Raw genomic sequence first — 18,966 nt, 5'->3', positions numbered from 1 at the left:
ACTGACTTGTGGCCATGCCTGTGAGAGATTGTCTTGATGGATGGTTTGAGAGGGCGCCATCTTATCCCACTGCGGGTGCAGCATCCCTACACAGGTGGGTCTGGGCTACAAAAGGGTAGGCATGACAATAGCTATTATCTATGAATCTTGCTCATAGAAAACTTTGGAAAATACACATGGCTGAGAATGCTCACCACGCCCCTTCTTCTGTTGTAAACAGAGTTGTAGGTGGGCCGTGTTATGGCTTGTCTAAGGAGATGGTGGCCTTCCCAGCTCTCTTGCTGCGAGGTATGACATATGATGAGTGACAGATAACAGGACGGCAGCTCAGATTTTTGCCATTTAGGTTGTGTTCTTAAAGGGATGGAGGTCTCCCTCCTTCTCTCCTCCATCCTACAGCCTAGGTGTGCTAGCTCCAAAGCGCTTATCCCTTCAAACTCATATACAAGACAGAATAAACGTTTTCTTCATTTGTGCACCTTTAAACTTGAGACTTTGTGTGCCAGGCCAGTGCCTAAGTCACTGTGGACTGGCAGCACGTATGCGGGCTGTCACTCTGGGCAGAGTGCTTGCCGAGCATTTGAAAGGCTCTGGGTTCTCTCTCACTGACAGACAGGGCAACGGGGCCAGGGGATATGCAGTCTGAAGTCTTCACTTTGTCATCTTAATGCTGTAGTCAGCTTCTGAATTTTCTAAGCAAGACTGACTACTTGTTGAGTTAGGAAAATACTATGAAATACAAGCATATCTTGTTTTGCAAAGCAATTAAAAAAATTTAAACTGTGGCCTGAGAGGTAGGCAGGGCAACTGTGAGCAAAACCATTGATGAAAAGAGTCCTCGAGGGGATGGGCATTGTCACAGAGGCCCGGGCAGACGTGGAAGGGTCAGGGTGCAGCCTGCTCCTGTTTCCCAAGTAAACAAAGAGGACTCACCTGTGCACGTGATTCCATCACCTTCGTAATTCAAGTTACACACACACGTGTTGTTCTCCATACAGGTGGCGTGCTCGGAACAAGCAGGTATGCACACTGGAATCACAACTGAGAAGAAAGAGGCCTCCCTTTACCCTGCGCCCCACTGCGTAGAGTCAGCCTCGTCCACTCGGTTCTCAGAGCTCTACAGGTGTTTCAGAAATGGCAGAGAGAGGGGGTGACTGCTAAGGATGCTCCCACCTTGCAGAGGCTGAGATATGTCTGCAAAGCAGTTCGGATTATAAGGCATAGGTTGCCTTAGCGGCAACCATTTAAAACTTTATCCCTCCAAAATTGCAAGCAGGTATGAACCTGTCCAACAGACTCTTTTGCCCTAAGAACATGGGTTACCAGGTAGAGAAGGTTAAACTGAAGACAAATTTCACTGTCTTTCAAGGGTGCTGCTGAGCTGGGGAGAAGTCTGGCACTTTGGAGATCAGATGGGGCAGTGGTTAGCACAGGCAATCTGAAGCTGTTGTGTGGCTAGGCAGGGATGGAAGTAAACTCAATCATTCTGTCAGCTGCTGCAGCACACGCAAGAACCCAGTGATGCTCTGGACTCCAGGAAGGAGGAAAGGCCACTGAATAGGCAGAGTCATTTGACCTTTGCATCACAGAACATAGAGAGTTGGGTCTCAGAAACGCATGGATCAAGATTATGATGGTAATGACAACCACAACAGTAATGGAAGCAACTGCGCTTGATTCGGCAGATACAAACATGGACCCTTCCCTTGCGGAGTGTGCTGCAGTGTGTACTCCTATCTACAGAGGAGCAAGGTGAGGGTAGTAAGTAGCAGAATCAGGGACCACATCCTGATCTCAGGACTCCAGAGACTGAGTTGCCCAACACCACCTGATTTCTGTCATCATGCACTTCGGTCTGAGTTCCACATAATGAGGCATTCGCACTGCATGGTTTTTAGATTTGAGTAAAATCTTTTCACCAAGTTTTCTTCTGACCCACCAACCTCCAAAACTCTAGGGCACAGTTCAAATCACTGTTTACAGGTCGAAGTGGGAATACCCAGAGTCTACAGATGGAGGTGGGAATACCCAGAGTCTACAGGTGGAGGTGGGAACACCCAGAGTCTACAGGTGGAGGTGGGAACACCCAGAGTCTACAGGTGGAGGTGGGAACACCCAGAGTCTATAGGTAGAGGTGGGAGCACCCATAGTCTATGGACAGAAGTGGGAATACTTACAGTTTACAGGTAGAGTGGAAATACCTACAGTTTACAGGTGGAGGTGGGAACACCTACATTGCTTACAGGTGGAGGTGGGAACACCCACACTGCTTACAGGTGGAGGTAGGAACACCTACAGTCTACAGGTGGAGGTGGGAATACCTATAGTCTACATGTGCAGGTGGGAATACCTACAGTCTACAGGTGGAGGTGGGAATACCTATAGTCTACAGGTGGAGGTGGGAATACCTATAGTCTACAGGTGGAGGTGGGAACACCCACACTGCTTACAGGTGGAGGTAGAAACACCTACAGTTTACAGGTGGAGGTGGGAACACCCACACTGTTTACAGGTAGAAGTGGGAACACCTATAGTTTACATAGTTTACAGGTAGAGGTGTGAACACCTGCAGTTTACATGTGGAAGTGGGAATACCTCACTGTCATTTTCTTGGCTATCGCTCAGATTCCAGCTTACTTGCTCTCCCTCTAAAGCGTCCCCTCTAGCTAAGGACTTCCAGTGGCTGGCCATTCCCCAACAGACCTGTGGGAGCATCACAGAAGCGGCCTGTCCACCCTGCTTCACAGAGGCATTGCCCAGAGCCCGTGATCCCCTCGTCACACTGTCCATGCTCGGAGCAGCCGCAGGCTGTAAGAGAAACCAGAGAGCCCAGTAATGAGTCAGGCACTGTAGGGTGAGGGCCACCAGGCTTCTACCACAGTCCTTACTGCTTTTCCTCGGGATTCCCAAGACCACGTATGCACAGGCTGGAGCACCAGAAGCTCACCATAGGTAAGGCTGTGTTTTTATAGGGCTGAGCATGTGATAATATATGTCCCAAAGCTACTTCACAGAAGCAGAGTGCCATGGGGCACGTCACAGAAAAGATGGGTTGATGACTTCATTGGGGGAATCTATTTATAAAGAAAATTCAAAACCACGCACCAATTCTGTTGCCAGCACTTAACATGGCTGTGCTGGTCCCAGCTTCCGTCACCAGCACCCCCCCCCCCACCACCTCCCTGCTATCCCTGGCTCAGCACTTGCACTCCTACGGTGTGAACTCCACAGGGCCATCTCAGCCATCCCTTGTCATCTGTTCACGACAGTCCTCTGCTCCGAACCCTTGGCTGGCTGCTGTGCCTGTCACACTTAGTGATCAGTTTCCCTGGGTCTAGAACTCCCTCCGTGCCCTGGCTCCCGGGGACCTTCAGGCTCCATTTCCTTCCCTGCTCCCCTTCCTCACCAACTCTCGCTGTTTTTCAAGGTCAGGGTTGGGCCCACTAGGCCTCTGCATTTGCCTTCCTCCAGGAAAGCCACTCTGGTTTGCACACGAGGACTGTTGTCTCTGTGACACAGGCCATTGCAATGCTAACCAACTGAAATGCAGACTTGAGTTCTGCATCACAGTTCTGTGTGCCCAGTGGCCCGGTGTGCTGCCTGAAGACATCGTCAGCACCGCTGCAGGTTCTGTCTGCTGGCTCCTGATATTCTTACAAGCTTAGATTCTCTGCGAGAGAGTCTTTTGTTCGGATCTGTCATCTGTTTACACACCTACACAGCTTTTATAACTTCCTGTTTCTCTGCCCTCTTTGATAGGGCCTAGACTGTCCCTGCGTCCCTCTAACATCTGTACCGCTGAACCTTAGGACAGCTCCAAGGAGGCAGGCCATCACTTGATCTCTCCCCGCCTTAGTTTCTCCATCAACATCAGTTCCTCCCTCCCAGGTCGTGCTAAGGACTGAACAGAAAGCAGTAAGTGCCTGGCACATGGTAGGTCCTTGATGAATGCCTGTAGTCACCGTGTGTGCAGGACTCAGTGAATGGGTGTGGCTCAGCCACAAGGTCCTGGGTGGCTTTGGGGGCTGCGAGTTTCAACTATAGAAGCGAGGCTCTTTCAAGGGACCGTATCCAAGGAGGGAGGAGGCACAGGAGCAGGTGGGCAGGAGAAATTGAAAGCCACTATTCCCAGGTCAAGTAGGTGGCAGGGATGAGGACAGGGAACACGCAGGGGCAAACAGAGTAAGGAAGGCAAGAGGCCACATACGCTGACAGTCAGGCCCAAATCTCCCAGACCAGCAGAGCTCGCAGGCTGTCCCGTTGAAACCGATGTGGCATTCACACTGTCCCAGGGGTCTGTACAGATCATAACACATGCCGTGGTTATTACAGGGCGTGTCTGGTCCTCCAGGGCAGGCTGGAAGGAAAGGAAACAGCAGTGACCACAGGGTCTCCAAGACCAGGGCCACTCAAGCATTGCTATAACACAGTGTTCATCCTCACAGCCTCCCAGCGCTCCTGGGGGTCAGTGCACACACAGGGTGAGGCACTGGCATTTGGGACCCAAGTATCAAGGGTCTGATCTGATTCTACCTTGACAAGGCCATGGGCTGTATGCTTCAGTTCTTTGTGGCTCTAAGTGATGGTGGCCATGACAATAATGACACGTTGCCAGCTTGACCTAAGCCATCCCATTACTGCAAGGACCAGGTGGCATATTCTGAGAGTATAGTTTAAAAATTTTACTTATTTGACAAGATCTTACGTATCCTAGGCTGGCCTTGAACTCACTATGCAGCCAAGGTTTAACTTGAACATTTGATTCTCCTGCCTCCACTTCCTGAGTGCTGGGGTTACAGGTATGTGCCCTAACACCTCCAGTGCTGTGTTGGGAATCAAACCCAGGACCTATGCATTCCAACTGAGCTGCAGCTCCGGACCTCTGAGGGCATCTTAAAAATCTGCAGGACAAGGAAATGTCAAGGCTTCTACTGGTCTTTCAGGAGTGCTCCACGTCTCAGAGGTGGAGGCTGGGAGCTGGGTGACTACTGCCTTCAGCCCAGCTCACGCCTATGGATCAATGATTCTCAATCTGTGGGCTCTTGACCTCTTGGGGGGTTGGGGATCGGGTGTTACAGGGGTCACATCAGATATCCTGCAAATCAGGTATTTATATTACGATTCATAACAGTAGCAAAATTACAGCTGTGAAGTAGCAGTGAAAATAATATTATGGTGGGGGGGGTCAGCCTAACACAGGGAACTGTGTTAAAGTTCGCGGTATGAGGAAGCACGAGGACCACGAGTGGAACACACGGCACAGGGGTTCATTCTTAGCTTTTCCTGAGCTTCTATTTCTCACCTATTAAGGGGCTGGCAGCACAGTTGATACTGAAACTATGTGCAGGTCCATGTGAGTATTCAATGATGTGTCTTTGCCTATGAGCCTACCTAGAGCAAAGTCCAGCAGATGGGGCACACTTTGGAGGCCTCTGTTAAGCATTGCTGCTGGTGTCAAGGTTTCCAAACTGAGATCAAACTCCCTTTGACAAGAAGCCAAAGAAGAGAGGATGATGCTATACCCCTGTAACTATGGGTTTAAAGGGAATCACGGTGCACAAAACTGTGTCAGCACATCACTGTTCAAAGACAGAATCATGCCAAAGCACTTATACAGACATGCCTCCCAACAGGACAGACATGGTACAGAACCAACAACAGGTAATACGACATGTATTTTAAAGCACATTTCCAGGGAGAAATGTCTGTGTTCTAAATTTATTGGATTTATTTATTTATTTATATTTCTGCAGCACTGGAAATTAAGTTCAGGTGGCCACATGCTCCTAGGAATTGTATCCCAAGCCTTTTTATTTTGAAACAGCATCTGAGTGACTCAGGCTGTTCTTGCATGCCCTTGCTCTGTGGCTCAGGCAGGCCCCGGGCTGTTGGTGCTCTGGCCTCTAACTTGCTGGGTTACAGGCCTGTGCTTCTGGCCAAGCTGTGGTCTAATTTTAAATATGAAAGTGGATGCACAAGTAGGATCTCAGTAAAACTCAGAATGGGAAGAGACAAACACACAACTATTCAGTGAGCTGGGCTCAGGCCTGGGAACCATGAGGGTAAAGTTTCCCTACCTCTTTAGAACTTGGGTACTTTAAAAAGCACAACCTGCCCACACCCCTTTAGAATGGTAAGAAGGAGTAGCCTTACCCTGACAGTCTGGCAGGAAGTAACCCTTGCAGCACATGGGGACACTGACAACCAGGGTGCACAGGTTCTGGCAGCCTTCCATATCCCTCCCGAAAGGTAGTGGTTTGTAGATACACTTCTTCCTCATGCCCTGGAAGGAGAGAAGGAGACCAGCAGTTGCCCCTTTCCTCCCCTGGGCTGGGCTGCTGGGGCTCTAGCGCCTCCCTAGTGGAGGGTCTTGGTACTACCCAGGTCAAAAGTGGGATTTTCAAGGGAGGCAGGCCACAAGTGAATGCGCAGAACAGGAGCCCTGAACTCACCCTTGGAGCTGTTTACAAATGGAATGGTTCCTTGGAGATGGTGTGGAGAGAGGCAAATTCCCATCACGTGCATTCTCAGGAAGGAAGGGGTGAGATTCTTGTGACTCTGTGTGTGTGTGTGTGTGTGTGTGTGTATAAGGCAGTTGTGGGTGTCCTCCTCAACTGCTCTTCATTTTATGTTTTGAGGCTGTCTCTCTCTCTGAATTTGTAGTTCACCTTTTCACTGGCTGTACAGGACCCTACTGCCTCCATTTCCAATGTTGGGATTACAGGCTCCAGGTTCTGCTTTTTTTGTTTTTGTTTTTGTTTTGTTTTGTTTTTATACACATGCTGGGGATCCAACCCCAGGTCTTTATGCTCATTCATCAAGTTCTGTACTACACAATCATGAAGATTTGTTTTTTGTGGACACTTAACTATTGTGTGTGTGTGTTTGCTGAGCACTAAATTCATGGTCTCATGCAGTCCGATTGTAGGGTTTACCACTGAGTCACAGCCCAGTTCTTGACTATAGAATAAGTGATGCAAATAATACTTGATTAGCACTGATTCTGTGCCAGACACTTAGATATACCTCTATATCCAAAATTGTGTGTTTTCCTGATGACTACAGATAATTGTTCATTCATTTCCCCTACAGAGGCAACATTGGGAAGGCATGAAACTTGCCAAAGACCACTGGGATCTGTCCCCACACCCATGAGCTCCAAGGCTGATGGCCTTAGCTATGATAGTACATGGCTTTGTAGTGTAGCTTTGCTTCTTACCAGCTGTGTGGCCTTGGCCTGACTGCCTTCTTTCTCTCAAATTCATTTACTCCTCTTAATGTACATATACATACATATACATATGTGTGCTTGTGTGATTATATATATGTGTATATATATGTATATATATCCCAACATACAACAGGTGACAATATGCACCATTTTTATGACTATAATAATTTTCTATTCTCTTCTAGGTATGTAATTCCATGAATTTCCGAGATAGTTCCTAGAAGTTGGGCAGTACACTAGCCAGCTGCCTGGGTTGCGAGCACTCGTCTCCCCACACGAGACACACGGGCCCCTCCACATGAACCAGAAGACTGAGGTCTGAGAATGAAACACACGTTGTGGCCATACCACCCCAACTGAGTCTGTTCTTGTCTGGGAATACACCCTGGCCCTCCAAGTCACAGAACTCATACTTACCTTTGGTTTGCTCTTTAGTGGGCATCTGGGAGTGGTGATACAGCTCCCACATTCCCCCTAGGGTGCAATATGAGAGACTTATTATCAATAATATTAGCAATCACAAGGAAACGTTCCTGGCTAATCAGGAACGTGATCTGGGACTGACTGGGGGCATAGCTCAGCCAGTGAAGTACTTAATGCACAAGCAGGAGGACCAGAGTTTGATTCCCAGAAATCCCATGAAAAGCCCGGCGTGGTGGGCATGGTGGTGCCTGTAGTCCCTGCAGGGCCTTGCTGACTTCTCAGCCAGACCAGCTGGATCAGTGAGCCCTAGGTTCCAGTCTCAAAAAAAAATGGCTTCTGAGGAATGGTACTTCAGGTTAACCTCTGGATTCCATATGCACTTGCACAAACAAATGTGCACACACACACACACACACAGAACCATTTTTTGTTAATTGCCAAGTATGTCATTTATACATGATATAACCTGGTAGGAATTTAAAATGATGTTTGTTGAATGAATAAGTGGAAGGATGGATTTGAAAATGAATGGCACAATAGAAGGCTAACATTTGGTATCCAAGCACTGCTTCCTTAGTGATGAAGGAATCATGGGTATGTGGTGGCTAACCAAGACTATTCAAGGCCTGAAACTGGCCTAGCAGATGCTTGCTGATTCTGAATTTGAAGAGTGCTGTCTATTGGCCCTCAGGTTTCTTGGGGCCTGGCCTCCTCTTTGCCCTGCCTTGAGGCCTATGCTGGGTCACCAGGGCTGGTCTCTGATACAAGGTTCTTTCGCTATTCTGTAATTTTAGGACTGACCAGAATATTGAAGGTAGTGAAAGTGTCACATCGGCCACCTAGGGTAGGATCCATTAGCAAGCAGTCGATGCCATAGGCCACACCCACGTCAAACAAGAGTCCCCGCTGTGTGATCTTGCACATTTGTCCATTTAGAAAGAGCTCACCCTGAGAGAGAGAGAGAGAGAGAGAGAATCAATAATCTCTTCCAAACTTGTCTTCCTCTTACAATGTATAACGTGGGCAGCACGAGCCTGGGAGTCCAGGTGGATCAGATGCTTCTTAGCCCCTCCTGAAGGTGGTGACAGAAAAAGAGCTCGCTGATAACGTAAAACAAAAACGTCCCAAGCACATCTCAAGACACCTGAATGCCTCTCAGAATGGGAATGGTTAGTGAGGAGCCTTCATGTCACGGGGTTACCCTCACCTTTCCTGTCATGTGATCACTGTTACCCATGACACTCACAATGGAGAACAGCTTACATGTCATATGATCACCCTCCCCCTTTATGTCATGTGATCATCTTCCCCTTTCATGTCATGTGATCACCCTCACCCCATGACATACATCGGAGAACAGCTTTCATGTCATGTGATCACCCTTCCCTTTCATGTTATGTAATCATCCTCCCCTTTCATGTCATGTGCTCACCCTCACCCCATGACACACATTGGAGAACAGCTTTCATGTCATGTGATCACCCTTCCCTTTCATGTTATGTGATCATCCTTCTCTTTCATATCATGTGATCACCCTTCCATGTTGTGATCATCCTCCCCTTTCATGTCATGTGATCACCCTCCCCTTTCATGTCATGTGATCAACATTCTCTTCCATGTTATGTGATCATCCTCCCCTTTCATGTCATGTGATCACCCTCCCTTTTCATGTCATGTGATCACCCTTCCCTTTCATGTTATGTGATCATCCTTCTCTTTCATGTCATGTGATCACCCTTCCATGTTGTGATCAACCTCCCCTTTCATGACATGTGATCATCTTCCCCTTTCATGTCATGTGATTACCTTCCCCTTTTATGTCATGTGATCATCTCCCTTTCATGTCACCTGACTCCCCTTCCCTTTCATGTCATGTGATCATCCTCCCCTTTCATGTCATGTGATCACCCTCCCTTTTCATGTCATGTGATCACCCTTCCCTTTCATGTTATGTGATCATCCTTCTCTTTCATGTCATGTGATCACCCTTCCATGTTGTGATCATCTTCCCCTTTCATGTCATGTGATTACCTTCCCCTTTTATGTCATGTGATCATCTCCCTTTCATGTCACCTGATCCCCCTTCCCTTTCATGTTATGTGATTATCCTCCCCTTTTATGTCATGTGATCCCCTTACCCCATGACACTTACGACGTCACTGCCAGTTCCACACCTCACACTCAGCTCTGGACCCTGCAGGGTCTGCCAGGAAGCAGACCTTGGGAGGTCTGAAGCCAAAGCCTGAGGACAGAGGAAGCTGTTAATATGTGCGCTGGGGCTGAAGGGCCAGAGGACCTGTGCCAGCAAACCAAGCTCAAATGATTTCCTACAACACAAGATTTCCTATGAGTCTGAATAACTCGAGCTAAAGCAACAGTGAGTAAGCAAAGGTGAGGCAGGCTGACTTCCCAGGCAGAGGTTCTTCTGGAGGGATGGCCTGTGAGGGCTGCACATCTGTGCTTGGGTGTCCCGAACATCCCTGGGCCATCTAGGTATATGAGGACAGTGAGACGGTGAGTGGAGTTAGCTGGGGATGGCTCAGGGCATCTTTGTGGCCTGAAATGTGCTCCTTTAAAAGTTATAGAGCCGGGGCTGGTGAGATGGCTCAGCGGTTAAGAGCACTGACTGCTCTTATGAAGGTCCTGAGTTCAAATCCCAGCAACCACATGGTGGCTTACAACCATCCGTAAAGTTATCTGATGCCCTCTTCTGGAGTGTCTGAAGACAGCTACAGTGTACTTACATATAATAATAAATAAATCTTTAAAAAAAAAAGTTATAGAGCCAGTCATGGTGGCACACACTTTTAATCCCAGCACTCAGGAGGCAGAGGCAGGCAGACCTCTGAGTTCAAGGCTAGCCTAGTCTTGTCTACTCCGTGAGATCCAAGCTAGCCAGGGCTACATAGTGAGACCCTGTTCGAAGAAAACAAAACAAAACAAAAAACCAAATCTATATAAAACCTTGACCCCAATGACCTTGGAACATGACCTTATTTGGGAGCAAGGTCTCTGTAATACAGTTACCATTTGGACAAGATGGGATACGCCTGGAGTAGGGTGGGCTCTTAATACAGTGAGACACAGGCTGTGAGGAGATGAAGGCAGACTACATGGCTGCACCTTCAAGCTAAGGAATGCCAGGGGCTGCCTGAAACCACGAGCAGCCAGGGGAGTCCCAGGGAACAGACTTCTCCAGAACCCAGAATGTCCTTGCTACCTTGACGGCAGCGGCTCAGCCTCAACCGCAGTGAGGGAATGCGGTTCCGAGGCTGTGGAGATTCTCTGGACACTAGTGAACTGAAGTCAGGGCACTGACTGGCATCTTTGTCTCAGAGTGACAGACGTCCTCACCGAGGACCGCCACTGCCCCATGTGATCTGGCTCCTCCAGGCCAGCTGACTAGTTCCTGGGGTCAACAGCTGACTGCATTATGGAGGATCAGTTATTTGCTTAGGGATGTTAGAACCAGGGGCAGTAAAGTCCACCTGGTCATGTTTGGGGGACCTTTGTCAGCTGCCATTCTGCCATGTGAAACGGTAACGTGCTGAGGCAGTACACGGGGCAGGAGGGAGTGGGCACTCTCGGGTATGGGGTGTTGGTCCAGACAGCAGAACCAGACCTGGTATACTGCACTAAGCAGACAAGCACGACCATCAAGAGAGGGCACAACAGGGCAGAGAGCGGGACGCTTCCCTTCTTCCCATGGGTGCATGGGACTGTGGTGGTCTGAATAGGCATGACCCTCACAGACTCATGTGTTTGAAAGTTTAGCCCATAGGAAGCGGCACTTTTAGGAGGTGTGGTCTTGTTAGAGGAAGTGTTTCTCTTGGTGGGTGGGATCTGAGGTCTCCTATGCTCAATCTCTGCCCAGTGTGGGACACAGTCTCCTTCTGCTGCCTGCAGATCAAGATGTACGACTCTCAGCTCCTCCTCCAGCACCTGCACGTTGCCAGGCTTCTCGCCATGATGATAAGGGACTGAACCTCTAAAGCTGTAAGGCAACCCCAATTCAGTGTTTTCTAAGAGTTTCCATGATCCTGGTGTCTTTTCACAGCAATACAATCCTAACTAAGACAGGGACACACAGTGAACTGCAGGGTGTGGGACCTCGGTGCCAGACTGTATCTTTCTGTGGGACATTTCAAAGCTCACCATGGTGTCTCTGATCACATGGAACTTCAGGTAAGCCTTCAGCTTGTCTTTGTTGTCTTGATTGAACAGGAAGTCCTGCTGCTCGGAGGGCAAGGCTTGGAGGGCTTTGTCCGTAGGCCAGAAGAGAGTGACCGGGGTGTGCATGGGGTCAGTGATGACGCTCAGTAAGCCCGAGTCCTGAAACACAGGGTACCACCCTCTGGCTGCTGTGTGCGGTAAGGCCCCTCCCTGAGGCGTGAGCCCGTCTCTCTGTGACCTGTTCAGTGGTGTGTCAGGTTTTGAAGGTTCCAGAGCACACAGCCAGAAGATAGAGCACTGTACCCCAACCATTCTGAACCCCATTTCCTTAGAAGGCAAGCCAGAAAGTCAAATTCTAGGCTTCTGTCAGGAAAGCAAATGTCAATAAATATCTTATTTTTGATACTACTTCTGTTCAAATATTTTAACATCTCATGACTAGCTTTTATTTTTTCTCACGTTTCATTAAAAAACAACCCTCTAATATATTGAGATATGTATGCTTACTTATAAAGTTTCTAGATAAAATATATCCCAAAGAAATGTCAAGATGAATAGAAGTCATTTTGAGTCTTGCATGGTATGGTAACATCACATGTATTGATTTTTTTCCCCTGTGAGGTAGATTTTATGACCTTCACTCAAAGATTTGCCAGTTTACTCTAAAACTGTCCAACTAGACCCTGTTGAATGGGTACAGGGTGACTACAGAGTTTTGGGGATGGCGTGGTAGACAAAGATTTCTCATTCGTAACATCCTTAGATAGTCTCATTTAAAAAGTACATTTATTTATTTATATTTCCTGAAGGCTGTCTGTGGAGGTCAGAGGACAGCTTCTACTAGCTGGTTCTTTCCTTTTGCCTCGTGAGTCTTCAGAATTCTCCGTTCAAATATGTCGGAACCCCCATTTCTAGCCAGCTCCCGAGAGACTCTGAGGCTTAGATCCTTATGCAGTTGAGGACTGATTGTAGAGTGTGCTTTGTGGGGAACCGAGGTTCTTAGAGCTCTTTGGGGACTGGTCAGTGTGGGGTATGCCTCTCGTAGATAGAAACACAAGCAAACCCAACAGAGCAGAGTTTCAGATGGGCTGTTGCCAAGTCCCCGACCCCCTTACACCCCCTTAGTGTGTTACCTGTATCAACTTGCTGAATTTGGTATATCCGTGGTTTGCTGCCACTGTAGTAAGGTTTTGCTGTAAAGATAAGAAAGGACATTAAACCTTTCATCCTTTAAGTGTGGACAACCATCTGACATTGAGGCTTGTAATCCAAGTCACTTGGGAGTCTGAGGCAGGAGAATGAACAGTTAGAGGCCTATCTGGGCTGCAGAGTGAAGATCAGGCTAAGCAAATTAGCAAGACCCTGTCTCAAAACAGAAAACAAAAAAAGATGATTTTATAGTTCAGGAGGAAGGCACTTGCTTCCCATGTACAAGGCCCTGGGTTTAATCCCCAGTATGAAGAGAAGAAATAAATGTGTGGACAAATAGTTAAAGCTTCTCTTTCTGCGCGGTAAGCAGTTTTACTCCTGAGTTAGTTTTCATGATACCTTCCCTTCCGTCTCCCTGCCTCCTTCCTTCTCCCAGTCTATGTAAGAGAACTGTCCCTTGTGGACACTAAAGGAAAACTTATAAAATTATTCATTTATAAATGTTTTTTGTTAGGAGATAGCATTTTTACTATATTGGCAAGGCTGGCATGAAACTCCTGGGCTAAAATGATCCGCACTTGAACTTGCCGAGTAGTTGGGACTGTGACACACGTCACTGCTCCTCGGCTAGAATCTATGTGACGAGTTAAAGCCTGCTTATGTATCCTAGGCTTGAAGCAACAGGATCACAGTGCTTCAAAGTCATGCCACTAACCAGACGTCAGATGAAGGACGACACGGACATCGCGTCCTGGAGAGTGGCGGTGGGGCACCTACCAGAACCCTGCGGGAGGCATCTCTGGGTGTGATGAGCAAGTTTTTGGGAGACAACAACTTGTCTATGATGTGGATAACTCCATTTGTCCCGACGATGTCACTGGACAGGACCTTCGCCTCATTGTTTATGACGACGGTATCCTGAAGACAAGTGAAGCCAGCAGAAGACGTGAGTACAGACAGGGAAACTAGAGCCCTTCCCTGCAGAACTAACGCTTCCTTGATGTGCAGGGCAAGCGGGGCCCTCTAAAGGTGGAGCCTGAAGGCCCATGTGACAAGCGCATTGTTTATTATGATCCAAAGGGAAATATAGATGAAAACACGGACTTCACTCGCGAGCTTAGCAGCAAATAGCATAAAATCAGCCGACCTGGCTGGCTGCTTATTTCAACACAGTTCTGAAAGCCCACAGAATCAACAGCTCACAGCTGGCCTCTCCTCAGTGTATCCATGACATCACCCGTCCCTCCACTCCATCTGTGAGGTCTGTGGCTGCCTTACCTCTCAATCTGAATTTCAACTCAACTGCCTTTTGCTACGTGACTTTGGACAAGTTATTTAACTTCTTTGAGCTTAGCTTCCATATTTGGAAATTGTGGGCAGTAGTGGTAGTCACATCTTGGGGCTGCAGGACAGACTGAATCAGTGCATGTAAAATCCTTAGCACTGCCCTACACACAGAAGAAATCCCTGGGTGGTTAGCTGCTATCACTGCAGCTGTCCCTCTGGGGAAGGGAAGCCAGACATCTGGGAGACGAGGACAGCTCCCTCCTGAGGTGGCAGCTCTTACCTGAGAGACAGAGATGGACACTGGCTCTCCCTGGAGGGTTGTGGCACTTGTGATCACTTTTAGGTTTTCCAGCAGCAGCTGCTGGCAGGCCACCACGTGATACCGAAGAACCTGGGACATGAGGCCCTGTTCATCCCAGTCTTTAACCTGGAAGAGGCCGGGAGGTTGGCCAGAGGCAGGAACTCTTTCTGCTCTCCTCTTTCCCACAACTCTGAGGAACCAGTGCCAGGCTTGGTTTGTGTTGGGATGACAGGGAGAGTCTGGTCAGGAAAGGCAATGAAAATGTGGGTGGGAGGAGCCTCAGGGGCCTGGCCTCTAGGCCAGCTTGTCACAGCACCGCTGGAAGGGTGCCAGTGTCCTCCAACGCTCTGCAGAAAAGAATTTTCTTGGGAGACATGCTGGGAGAGAGCATGGGAGGGCCTCTCCTAGAGAGCACCGAAAGATACTGTGATATATTTCTACTTGGATCCAAGATACAAAGAATGCAATTATGAAGTGACTGTAATAAAAAGACCAGGAAACAACTCCTTTGAGGCTTTAAGTTAAAATAACCAAAGGTCAAATGATTTCAAACATTATTCTTGTGTCTTTGATCTGCTGGTATGCAGAATATAAACTCAGAGAAAGGGGCAGTGTGCAGAGCGGTTAAGAACAAGTTCCTCCTCAAACACCTTCCAGCAATGGGACTTGGGCAAAGTTACTTTCCTCAGTGTTTGCCACTGTAAAATAAGGTTAACACTCTGCTACAAATCTGACTGAGAATAAGCCAAATACATGTAGGGCAGGCCCAATTCCTAGTGTAGATATCAATATAGGTGTAGTTATCAATATATAGTCATCAATATATTTACAGGCAATGTGACACAGGGACACATTGTAATCAATAGAACATAAAGACGCTGATAAGTCCTAGAAGTCAAGAACCTATTTAAGTTCCTTCAATTCAGCATCTGCTTGGCACATCTATAGAGAGTGTTGATCATTCGATCACTCGATCACTTGAGACTTCTCCAGTTTCCACCTCCATTTAGGCTGCCTGTAGGACGTCTCTGGCCAGTGGTACCCCAAACCCAAATCCTTTCCCTGGCAGAGGCCTTCACATAGACGAGCAGCCCCTTCTATTACTGGGCACCTCTAGCTGAGCCTAAATCTCTTTGAAATCTCATAGACATCACCATGGTGGCTTCTAAGGCCTCCTTTCCCTAAGCCTGTCTGCAGTCCCCACCTCCTGCTCACCCTGGGCTCCCGATTGAAGGAGTCAGATGAAGGCGCAAACACGGTGAAGGGGCCAGGTCCAGAAAGCTCTCGGACAGCATGCTCCTGCAGGAAGGGACGTGGGGCCAGATGTCACTCTTTCATAGACAAGCCTAATGGCCTCCTCTCTCCCAGACACAGGCCCAGGCTCAAAGAGAGGCCAGAGTCAGTGTTTTTGTGTCAGACTCAAAGTAAACCCAGACTCTATGCCATCAAAATTATGTATTTTTCTAATTATAAAATTAACATGCAGCTATTAGTTTAATGATTTTGAAATCAGACTACCAACATGATAACAGCTCTTCCAAAATCCCCATCAAAGATGACTCCTACCTCTCCTTTCGACATGACTGGCTATACCCTGTGATAATCATATGACCATGACAACTGAGATGACTCACTTAGCCGTCTAGCTGTCTCCCGTCTCCTATGATTGCAGTGCTGATATGGTGTTTGCTTCTAGCCTCTCATGTCTCATTATTCACTGCATCTGGGATTTACGTGGAGGATTCCCAGGAGGTCGGCATGCTTTCTCCTAGCCGGCCATCCCACGGTGAGCCTGAATCTTGACTGTCAATTTAGTTGGGTTAAGAAGCACGCAGGAGATTGAGAAGCACACACCTGACTGTGCCTGAGGGGCCTTTCTCATGGGGTCGCCGAGGTCTGACCTAACGGGCACATTACTTCCTCCAGGGATTGGTGACATGCTGGAAGTGAAAGGCGGAGAGGGGGATGGGCTGAAGAAGAGAGCTTCCCTGCGGTGTATCTTGTTCTGCTTCTTCCGGTATGCCTAGCCTGTTCTCTGCTTCCTGTCCACCATGCAGCATATAAAAGGACTGCCCGCCACCCCAGATCTCTCTCTGTTCCCACAAGTTCCTGGCCCATCTCCCCCTCCCCATTTCTGTCCTCTGTCCCCACTTTCTCTGCCCTCCTGGCTCTGCTTCCGGCTGTCTGCCTGCCTCTACCCCTTCTCCAGGTCCTCACTCTTCCCTTCTCCCAAATGAACCCCTCTAACCAGGCCTGTAGCACAGAGTGATTTCTTAGGCACCCCTTGTCATGGGCCGGTTGGGTAACCCATCATATTATATTTCATAACACCTAGCCCTCAGTGACTCACACAGATCAAGCCCCACTCACTGTAAGAGTCATAGTACAACATGCTCCTTAATATTTCCTATTGTATTTTCACTGTACCCTTCCAATGTTTGGATGTGATTAGAGTTGCAAACATTAACCGTTTAATTACACTTGAGGCCTGAGAGACGGAGCTCACAACTGTCTAACAGCTGGGCAGGTGCAGTACAACTTAGTTCCAAACTTTCTTCTGCTCTCCCTGACTTCAGAAGCTATAATTTATCTAATATCTTGCTGGCAGCATGGCATGTTGACATATGTATGTGTACATATGTATACACATATATTTCAATACATATACACAAAGACACAGATACACACACACACACACACACACACACTCTGGTGGTGGGAATTGAATCCAGGCCTGGTACATGCCTCAGAAGAATACACACACTTGCTTACCTGCAACTGGAAGAAATACTGGGACGTTGAGGGGTTCTTAGGGAGTTCCTGCAAACAAGGACCAGGAAAGGTCAACATTTCAGCTGTGACTGACACACAGGAATACAGAGCTGTGCTGGGACGGCATGGCTGCAGGAAAGCCAGGTGCTGGTTCTCCTCTCCCCTCACTGAGGGGCTTGTGGTGTATGCTCAGAATGACTGCACGGCACACTGCGTCCACAGAACGCGTTACAAGCATTTTGGATGGAGCTCAAATCTTTACAAAACATGTCAAATATAGATGAAATCTTGTAAAGGTCAGGTATTGTTAATGGCAGAACTGGCTTCCCTGACATGATGAACGCTGATCAGTCTCTCTTTAAGGCAATTTTCTGAGTGTTTATAATATGTAGAAATTAAAAAGTATCATGCCACCTCTTTCTGCAGTGTAGGCAGATGGGAGGGAAAGCACGAGTGTACACACACACACACACACACACATACATATCACACATACACACCCTATACACCACCCCTCCCCATATACTACACTACACACACACATATCACACATACACACCCTATACACCACACCTCCCCATATACTACACTATACTACACACACATACACCATACACCGGACTTCCCCATATACTACACACACACACACACACACACACACACACCATACACCACACCTCTCTATACATTACACATACACACCCCCATACACTCCATATGCCTACCACAAATATACCACACACATTTCATATAACACATCCACCACACACACACATACATACACATACACATGCATACACATACACAAACTCACACCCCATATATCAACACATATCTACATGATAAATGTGCCACACACATTTCATATACCACACCACTTATTCCCTCTCCACTCTCAACCCACATACATTCTAGACAAAACACACACACATACATACACCCCTCAGATACCCCCATAATCCCAGACACCACATACACACATCAAATACCAAACATATATACATACATATATCATCTGCCACATACCTCATACACAACACATACATTATGCACACACACACTCATACACACACAGAGAAGCATACATACACCATGGATATATCCCTCTACACCCCCATACATCACAAACATACACACACATATATATCATCTGCCACAAACCTCATATACAACACATATCATATACTACACATACACACATACATACAGAAGCACACATATACCACAGATGTATACCTTACATACCCTCCATACGACACATATTGTACTAGTTGGTTTTGTGTGTCAACTTGACTCAGGCTGGAGTTATCAGAGAAAGGAGCTTCAGTTGGGGAAGTGCCTCCATGAGATCCAGCTGTGGGGCATTTTCTCAATTAGTGATCAAGTGGGGAGGGCCCATTGTGGGTGGTACCACCTTTGGGCTGGTGCTCTTGGGTTCTATAAGAGAGCAGGCTGAGCAAGCCAGGGGAAGCAAGCCAGTAAGAAACATCCCTCTATGGCCTCTGCATCAGCTCCTGCTTCCTGACCTGCTTGAGTTCCAGTTCTGACTTCCTTTCGTGATGAACAGAAATGCAGAAGTGTAAGCTGAATAAACCCTTTCTTCCCCAACTTGCTTCTTGGTCATGATGTT

At 47.7% G+C, this 18,966-nt stretch overlaps 1 protein-coding gene across 1 annotated transcript in view; it reads right to left on the bottom strand.

Moving 5' to 3' along the window:
- Stab2 (stabilin 2) overlaps positions 1-18,966 on the bottom strand; it is a 181,219-nt gene that overhangs the window by 20,816 nt on the left and 141,437 nt on the right. Inside the window, exons 46-58 of the mRNA XM_052165556.1 lie at positions 17,337-17,384; positions 15,780-15,863; positions 14,544-14,690; positions 13,754-13,894; positions 12,961-13,020; positions 11,810-11,986; positions 9,807-9,896; positions 8,456-8,602; positions 7,649-7,705; positions 6,154-6,283; positions 4,208-4,357; positions 2,704-2,808; positions 934-1,041 (exon numbers count right to left, since the gene is read on the bottom strand). Of these exons, the coding sequence (XP_052021516.1) occupies positions 934-1,041; positions 2,704-2,808; positions 4,208-4,357; positions 6,154-6,283; positions 7,649-7,705; positions 8,456-8,602; positions 9,807-9,896; positions 11,810-11,986; positions 12,961-13,020; positions 13,754-13,894; positions 14,544-14,690; positions 15,780-15,863; positions 17,337-17,384 (1,444 nt within the window). The remainder of the gene's footprint in view (positions 1-933; positions 1,042-2,703; positions 2,809-4,207; positions 4,358-6,153; positions 6,284-7,648; positions 7,706-8,455; positions 8,603-9,806; positions 9,897-11,809; positions 11,987-12,960; positions 13,021-13,753; positions 13,895-14,543; positions 14,691-15,779; positions 15,864-17,336; positions 17,385-18,966) is intronic.

This window comes from Apodemus sylvaticus, chromosome 20, assembly GCF_947179515.1.
Source record: "Apodemus sylvaticus chromosome 20, mApoSyl1.1, whole genome shotgun sequence".
NCBI classification, from domain to species: Eukaryota; Metazoa; Chordata; class Mammalia; order Rodentia; family Muridae; genus Apodemus; species Apodemus sylvaticus.
The sequence above is the reverse complement of the archived record's forward strand: the minus strand, read 5'-3'. Positions and strand labels throughout refer to the sequence as shown.